The 8,552-nt window shown below is 57.8% G+C and overlaps 1 protein-coding gene across 1 annotated transcript in view; it reads right to left on the minus strand.

Annotated features, from left to right (window-relative positions):
- Nucleotides 1-8,247, minus strand: part of NOL6 (nucleolar protein 6) — a 35,639-nt gene extending 27,392 nt beyond the window's left edge. Inside the window, 14 exon segments of the mRNA XM_072859677.1 lie at nucleotides 704-852; nucleotides 1,013-1,135; nucleotides 1,537-1,714; nucleotides 2,121-2,236; nucleotides 2,772-2,873; nucleotides 2,997-3,055; nucleotides 3,372-3,492; nucleotides 3,982-4,145; nucleotides 4,287-4,421; nucleotides 5,206-5,374; nucleotides 6,012-6,191; nucleotides 6,458-6,568; nucleotides 7,561-7,835; nucleotides 8,115-8,247. Of these exon segments, the coding sequence (XP_072715778.1) occupies nucleotides 704-852; nucleotides 1,013-1,135; nucleotides 1,537-1,714; nucleotides 2,121-2,236; nucleotides 2,772-2,873; nucleotides 2,997-3,055; nucleotides 3,372-3,492; nucleotides 3,982-4,145; nucleotides 4,287-4,421; nucleotides 5,206-5,374; nucleotides 6,012-6,191; nucleotides 6,458-6,568; nucleotides 7,561-7,835; nucleotides 8,115-8,247 (2,015 nt within the window).
- Between the last annotated feature and the right edge of the window lie 305 nt (nucleotides 8,248-8,552).

The raw sequence follows: 8,552 nt of genomic DNA on the forward strand, positions 1-8,552 counted from the left end.
CTGTGCCCACAGGCAAGGGTCAGTCCAAGACCAAGGAATCCCTCCATACGGGAAGGTCATGGTGAGGAGACCAATCTCTGTTCCTCCCACACCCAAGTTATCCACCCAAAGTGGCACAACAACTCATTCAGCTTCACAGGATTCAAAGCCAAAACTGCCAACATGCAGCCTTTCCTCACAAGACCCCTCCTCGAGTCGGGATAAAGGGGCCCAAAGTAACCCCTTTGTTCTGTGCAAGAGGGTCTCATTTTTGGCAGAAGGTCTAAACTGCTACAGGGAGGCTTTCCAATGCTGTAGGGAGACCCAACCTTGTGAACCACTACAGGATCTCAGAGGAGTTCATGAAACATCCTGCAAGGTCCAGACGGCTTCTCTTCCAGCTCTGACAACAATGAGTGTCCCTACATCCCATCTGCATGTAAGGGCAGGACCATGCTGCCTCCTTGCCCTTAGTATTGCCATCAGCAGAAGCTACAGCACCATGTGCTTGCCCTCCCCACCTTCTCTTGGGAAGCAGCTCGCAGCATCAGGACCACAACTGAAATGACTTCCAGATTTCACAAAGCCAAAACGACCCACAACATCCCCCAAAGCACGAAGCTGACGATGGGGTTACCAGGGACATAGCACAAGCCAGGAGAGCGGCAGTGACCCCACACAGCTGCAGGTCTCCCAGCCTCGGCTGCTGCTCGGTACGACTTACAGCTTCAGCAGGTGCCTGATGATCTGCTCAGGAATGAGCCGTTTCTGGCAGACAGTGTCAGCCTCCCACACTACTGCTTCACAGATGCTGCCATCCTGGAACCGACGCAGCTCCGATTTCTCCCCCCAGAAGGTCCGGAAGTCCAAGGCCTGCAGGGGGACATTGGCCAAGCCAGGCGAGGGACACACGTCACCACCGGGGGCAGCCAAACCCTTCCCACGACCACCAGCCAGCACCGCAACCATTCACAACCTCAGCACGACACCAACTCTGCTCCACCCCACTTGGCACAAGCAGGGCTCCCCATACCTCAGGGCGATCGGCCTGCGGTCCCTTCTCCAGTGTGCTGGCAGCAAACTCAGGGACAAACAGGAGCCCAAACGTCAGGGGCCCAACATCCTTGTGTTTCGGGGGCTCAGCATCAATTGGCCACTGCAGGAAAATGGGGAACATGAAACACAAGGAGAAATGAGGTTGCTGTAGCAGCAGCTGCTGGGATATAGGGCTGCTAGATGAACCTCCTGCTACATGCTCTTTGGTGCCCAGACAACACAGACAGGGAAAGCCTCATCTAATAGGTCTCCCCTGATGAGAAAACCAGTTGTCTTCACCCAGTTCCATTGCTGAGCCAGGAATTCTGCCCAGCCCAAGCCTCCCAGCTGCACCCCATGCCCCAGTGCAGGGCCTCAGGTCCTGTATTCCCCACAAAGAGGACAGGCCTGTCTCCTCCCCCAGTGAGCAAAGATCCCCTCCCGGTGCCCAGCAGTGCCATGAGGGACACACGAGACCCCATGTGCTATGAAGGATGCAGTGTCATTGCCAAGCTGCATTACCTCAGGTATCTGGGGCAAGGAGTGAGTCACAAGCAGTGCTCTCCCAGCCAGCCCACGGGCCAGCAGCGAGACAACAAAGGGAAGGGCTGCGGCCACGTAGTTCCCACCCCGATCCATGAGCTCATTCAGCAGCTGCATCTTCTTGCAGGCACCCTGCAGCTTGGAGACATGCTTCAGGCTACAGGAGAAGGAGAGAAGCTGGTCACCCACCTCTGCCACCAAATCCTTTCTGAGAGAGCAATATGCTGGAGGATGAATAAAGAGGGGAGCTGAGGGTCCTGGCCCAGGATGGGGGCTACAAGAAGAAACACTGCACTCTGGCATCTCAGGATGCACCACAGAAGATGGTGGTCCTTGGGACAGTCATCATCCCCAAAGGCCAAAGCATTGCCCTGCTCCTCCTGGGAGGCTATTTAGACAGTAAAAGTGGAATGGCCAAATGCAAGAGGCACCAGTATCTATCTCAGAGCTAGGGCCACCTCCCACCAGGCAGGTCTGCATGCACCTCAGTCCAAAGCCATAAGCAGCCCACTCCTCTCTGAACAGGCTCCTCAGCATTACCCCACCAGCACAGCAAGACTCACTGGAAGACATGGTCAAAGGCTCTGAGCATGGGCTTCGCGGTCATGAGCAGCACCTGAAAGCCATCCACCATCCGATCATCCAAAATTTCCATGGAGCGCTTGGCTTCAAACTGGACCTGAGCAATAGGACAAGACAGAGCAAGAGCATGAATGGGAGGGGAGAAGGAAAGCAAATCCCTCTAGCAGTGGTCACCAATGCTCCCCCATCAACCACAGCCACCCCAACTCCATGGTCACCAGCAGACTCTGCTCCCCCACGGCCTCTGTCGTCAGCGTGAAGCCAAGTCGTCAACAGCTGTTGCTGCTGGCCAGACAGTCCCTCCTTGATGTCCCTGCCTTCAAAGTGGGCTTTTTTCTGCCCCCAAACAGTTATTTCTGCTAAATAGCTGCTTGGCTTCACCCAAAGGTGCCCACAAAGAGGAAAACAACCTTCCTCCATCATTCAAGCAAGACAGGTAAGGCAGCACTACATCAAAGTCAAAATTCACTTCTAAGCTTCAGGGCTGGAGATGGATGTTAAAAGCTTAAAAAGTAACACTGAACCCCGTCCCCACATCCAACATCCTCCTCCAAGATGTCTAACCATCCTCTGCCTGCCTCAACTTGCTCCTAAGACAGCACTTTAGGATGCCATCACAACCTGCCCGGTACCTGGTGGTATTTGCTGGCAGTCATATCAGCGCAGAGGTTCACCAGCCCAGAGGGATCCACAAAGACCACTTCAAACGCCTGGTGGAAGTCATCCAGGACAGGCTGGAAGAGCAAACACAGTCCTTAGTGCCACAGCACAGACACCAGGGCACCACCACCTCATTGCCATCCGTCGTCCCTGCAACAGGTACATCCCTGTCTGGGCAGCGCTGGAGGGTTGCTTACCAGGGAGGCATCCACATCTTTCACTAGACTGATCCCCGTCACGCTCAGGTCAGTGGTGGCTGTGGGCAGACAGGAAGGAACAACATCACACCAACATCCACATCTCCCCCACTGATGAGGGTGGTACAGCTATGTGCCAATACCACTGTGGTCTGACAATATAAACAGTGCTACAATACTATGCTGGCCTCCACCACTACCCAACCCTCTGCAAGCTGCTCCATCCAGCCCTGCTCTGCTGCCTGATCCCCATCTGTCCATCTCACCCACAGGGTCTCAGGATCAGAGGGAGAAAAGCCACAATTGCCCCTTCTCCCCACCACGTTCAGGCTTTGTAGAGACTCTGCTCACACCAGCCTTTCCCTGGAAACTCACCCAGGAACTGCAGGGTGCTCCTCAGCACCTGGTACCCACTCATCATCTTGACGATCTTGCATTTCATCAGCAGGTAGGCAACCAGCATGGAGACCAAGAAGCCACTGAAGCACCCCAAGCCCTGTGAAAAGAGAGAGCTGAGTCAGCAAGAGCTCAACGAGGCACCACAAGCCCCAGAGCCCACCCCACATGACTACTTCTGGCCTCTGTCACCACCAGCAGGGCAGCCCCAACCCCGCCAGGAAGACATTGAGGCAAAACCCTGTACAACAAGCAGATATGGATCCCCTTGCAGGAAAGCACCACCTCAAAGTTCTTTGGGAAATGGGATGAATTCCCAAAAAAAAACCAACCACAAACCCAAAAACCCAATACATCATTCCAGGGATCTCAGAGAAGCACGATTGTCCGGTACACACAGACTCATTGCAACCCACAGGGTATGATGGAGCTCCTTGAAACCTAACACAGCTCAAATCAGAGTCACAAGCCCACCACACCACCAACCAGGACCAAACCACCACCTTTCCACCCCTAGGAAGGGAAAGCAGACCAAAGGCAGGTTAGCCAGGCAAGCAGAGCCTGCCCTGTCCCCTGGCACAGGACATACCTTGCTGAGCTGCCGCTGGTTCAGCCAAACTTTGAGAAGGGCCAGGCCATCCTTCATGCCCGGGAAGTCAGTGGCTGCGCTAGACAAGAAGTGCAGGTGGGACAGCAGCACCGTGTCGCAGAGGATGGAGTTGTTGTAGTGTGGTGTTGGGGGCTCAGTAACTCCTGTGTGGGGAGACAACAGCACATTGGACCCAACCACAAACCTGTTCATAGAAAAGGGCTGCAGCAAACCCACCTCCCAGTGCTGGGTGCAGTCTCTGGCTGAACCGAGCAGCCTCATGTTCTCCCAGCCCCAGGCCCTACCTTCTTTGGGGGTGCTCTGCTCCAAGAACCAGGCTGTCCGGACATTGTTCTTGCTGGGATAGAAGTGGCTGGGTTTGAAGAGACCGGGGGCAGGACAGGCATGGAGTCGGACAGTGACCATCTTCTCATCCTTGCCTGTAAGCACCAGGGCGTAGATGTGCAGGAGCAAGAGATATCAGAGACCCAGAGAATAACCTGAGAAAGCCTGGGGGAAAGCTTCCCCCAGCTTGGGGAAAGGAAAAAGCTCCTTCCCAGCAACGCTCAGCAGCAGTGGAAATCATCTCAGAGCAGAATGACCACATCCCAGAGCCAACAATAACCCTGAGGTCACATTGCTCATGTCCAAGTCCCATCTTCATCCCCACTGGCCAATCTGGTACCCTAGCACTCTCCTGCCTGCCCTGGCCTTGCCATGCCACTGCCTGTCCCAGACCCACACCCACTATCGCCTGGGGTCTGCAGAAACAAGCAGCACCCATCAGCCCATGCATCCCACATCATCTCAGAGAAGAGCCAGACTCCGCACAGCTGCCTGGGGAAGGCAAGAGGATGGCAGGGAGCAGGGGTGGGGAGAGCAGGGAGGAAGGACAGTGATAGACATAGACATGTTTTTGTAGGGTCTGCTTTACTCCCTGAAGTACCTACAGGGTGGGCCAGCCAGCAAGGCCAAGGCTGGGGAGGCCAGCCAAGCTGCAGAGAGGGATTGGGAGGGGAAGAGACCTTGAGGACTAGGCTCTGTGTGGAGGGAGAGGACAATTGGGAGCATCAAAGCTCCAAAATTTATCACCAATTGTGACGACAACCCCAGACTGACCCCTCTCCAAAGGGCCTGTTACATGGTATGAAACCACCACCACCACCCTCCACCTGACACCAGTATGCACTCACAGCCCCCACCAGAGCAAGGCTCAAGTGCTACCTTGAGGCCTCAGGAGCAGGATGGGCTTGAGATGGTTGCTGTTCATGTAGGCAAACTTCACACTGCCGAAGAGCTTCTCCTTGGAGAAGTGCTGGGCGATGTGGGCCAGGTACAGAGCTCTCTTCCGGTGGTAGCGCTGGTTCAGGTTATCTTTGTCCTGGAAGATTTCCTGGGAAGAGAGGGATGGGGCAATCCCACCTCACCTGCCTGCAGAGCCCAGTTCAGCCCGAAGCACTACACCACCCACCGCTCCCTCGGGCCCCACAGGCAGCCCTATCTCAGGCATGTGGCTACAGCCCCAAGGAGCTCCAAGTCGGTCAGGAGCACTACCTTGCTGCTGGCTCACCAGGCTCTAGGATCACAGGAGACAGAGCAGAGCCATACAGGCAAACAGGGCATCACTTCATCTCAAACCCTGTTAGAGCAAGTCTGGGCAGCAAGGGGAGGGAGCTCTAGAGGGGTAACAGCCTACAAATATCACCCTCCCTGTAACACAGGCTTGGGAGCTGGGGCAGAAGTGCAATGGGGTACAAAGCTGGACAGCATCTCTCTCCCTGGCAATGTGAAAGAGGTTCAGCCCAGGCAGAGAGAAGGGAGATCCTCATGAGGAACTAAAATCAAAGCAGCTGAAAGCTCTGATTGAGTGAGCAGTGAGACTGCACTCCCCAGCTCCTCGTGGGAGTCACCACACCACATCCAGATGCAGCAACCTCACTCAGGAATGGAGAGGACAGGGCAGGGGCCGCGAGGGACAGGAGGGGATGGAGCTCAGCCAGGCCCCAGGGAGCAGGCATGCCCAGACTCACCTACGGCATGGTCACTGCCACATCCACGTTGATCTCTGGCTTAATGCAGGTGCCCAGCAGGTAGCTGCCCACCACCTTCAGCTCGGCTAGGGGCAGGAAGCGGAACCTCCCCTTCACGCTGAACAGCACCTGCAGGAACGGGACCTTCACACCCTTGGGGAGCCAGGCCTGGTCGATGAGCTGGGAACAGACAGGACATGTGAAACGCTCTAAGCATCACCAACAGCAGACGTGCAGAGACCAGGAACCCTCTCCCCACACAACTGCAGGTGCCTGCACCCAGGGCTTAAAGATGGAGTGTCCCTCTCTCCTCTCCAACATAAAGTAAGGTGATATTTTTTCAGTCCTTAAGGGAGATGCTCCACAGGGACCTCTGCCTGTACAGCAACAGCAGAGCCTGCTCCATACAGGGGCCTTGCCACCTCCTCCATCCCTCTGGGACATACTTCAGCTTCTAGGGTCTCTGGGATGGCACTCAGCAGGCTGTTAATTTCATGGAGGAATGCATCAATCTTCTTCATCTCCTTCAATGTCACCTCCTTCAGAAGCTCTTCGATCTGTAGGGCGAAAGAGGACCACAAAAGGCAGCTGCAACACTGGAATCGCTCCTGTGCTTTACTGTGTCCTCCAGCACTAACCATGAGCCTGGTGAAAAGGGCAGCAGGTGAGCTGGAGAACACCACCTGAGCCTCTCCACAAACCCTGCCCGGAGCCGGGAGTCCGGTCAGCCCATGGACAGAAAGATAACGCAGCTCCTGCCATCTCCTGTGAAGTGCTGGATGGAAAGCAACTCCATCCCACCAGCTTCTGTATGAGGTCCAGCCACCAGAAAACTGGCATGATTCATGTAGGCTTTGCTCTCTAAAACGTTTTTTGTATGACAGAGCATCAGCTCCAGGAAATGACCTTGCAGACCCTAGAGATCCTGCCACCACAACCAGCATCTTCAGAACACCAAAGCCACTCCTCATAAAATCACCAATGTTACAACCACAAGGAGCCATCTAGTCACGAGCCTGACCTGCCCCTAACACAGACAGTTTGCTCCCAGGACATAAACCAACCCTCCTGTCCCACCCAGAAGGTGGTCACAGACAGGAACCGGGTGCACCTGCTGATGTTACTTCCTCATCCCAATAAGCAGTAAATCATGGCAGCGAGGGATGCAGTGGTTGCGCTTCCACCATACTACAGTTATGTGCGGGAAGGGTTCAGTTTTAACGGTGTAAAAGAGGCACAGAGCCTGGCACGGGATGATAATAAGAATTACGGTGGAAATATCAGTAATACGCTGGGTGCCTTGTAAAGCCTGTGCCTTCTGTCCCTGCCCCGTGCCCAGCTCCTGCAGAGGAGCAGCCGCTGCCCGGACCTACCGAGTCAGGGGGGCTCAGGGGCCTGCCAGAGGCTCGGGGTCTCTTCCCCAAGCGGTTCTCGGAAAGCTCCGGATCCGGGATCGCGCTGCTCCCCGGCCTCCCCCCCCAGCTCGGCCCTCGGAGGGGCAGGGCGCGGCCAACGGCGGCTCCGCGGGCCGGCGGGCCTCCCGGCTGACCTGCAGGCGGAGCAGGCTGGAGTGGAAGAGGTCCTCCGTCTCCTTCAGCTGGCTCAGCTCCTCGCTGGTCGGCGGCTTGTAGAGCTCGGCCCGGCTCAGCTTCGCCGGCTGCAGGGCTCCGGCCCCGGCCGGGGCGGGCCTCTTCCCGCTCCGCGCCGCGCCCCCGGCGGGGGGCTCCCGGCCCTGCGCCGCCGCCTCCGCCGTCTCCGGAGAGCCCTGCGAGGAGAACACAGCGCGGCTCGCCCCGGAGTCCCGCGCGCCCCGCCGCAGGGGCCCTCGGGGCGCCGATCACCCCCCCCCGAGCCCCCGCCGCCGCCGCCGCCGCCGCCGCCGCCGCCTCACCGCCATGGCAGCCACCGCCGCACACGTGCACGTGGGCCCTATCATCACGTGTAGAGCCACACACCCTGCTAGGGGCGGAGCGCCGCTCCCCATTGGCCGCGCGTACCAGCGCCGGCTCGCCCCGCCTTCCCGCCCCGCCCACGGAGCCGCCCACGGAGCCGCCCACGGAGCCGCGCGCGCTTGAGTGGTGGCGGTGGGGAGGGGTTCCTCGCTTTGCGGCAGGTCGTGCTGGGAGCGGAGCGTTTTGCAGCGGTTGCGGGTGTTTGACAGCAGCGCGGCTCCCGCCCCGCACGGCTGTGGCGAGGGGCTCTCCTCGGGGCGGGGGTCGCTGCCTCTCGGGCCCATCACGGGGCACGGCCCCAGGGTCGCCCCGCTGAGGTGTCCCCGCCTGCCCCAGGCCCCGCAGACCCTCGGCTTGGCCCTCCCGACCCCCTCCCTTGGCTGGGATGGAGCCCAGAGCTGCTCCTCAAAACGCAGTTCTCGGGGCAGCCCAGTGTGGTTTCACGTTCAGGCTGGCCATGCATGGGTGCCACAAGCCAGCTCGCCCCACGGGACGAACCCGGCCCGGGACTGGCATCACCTCACTGGCCAGGGCCTACCTGTGGTGCCTCTTGGGGACCAAGATTTAAGCAGTGCCACATTTTTCACAT

Source organism: Ciconia boyciana, chromosome 4 (genome assembly GCF_034638445.1).
Source record: "Ciconia boyciana chromosome 4, ASM3463844v1, whole genome shotgun sequence".
NCBI lineage: Eukaryota > Metazoa > Chordata > Aves > Ciconiiformes > Ciconiidae > Ciconia > Ciconia boyciana.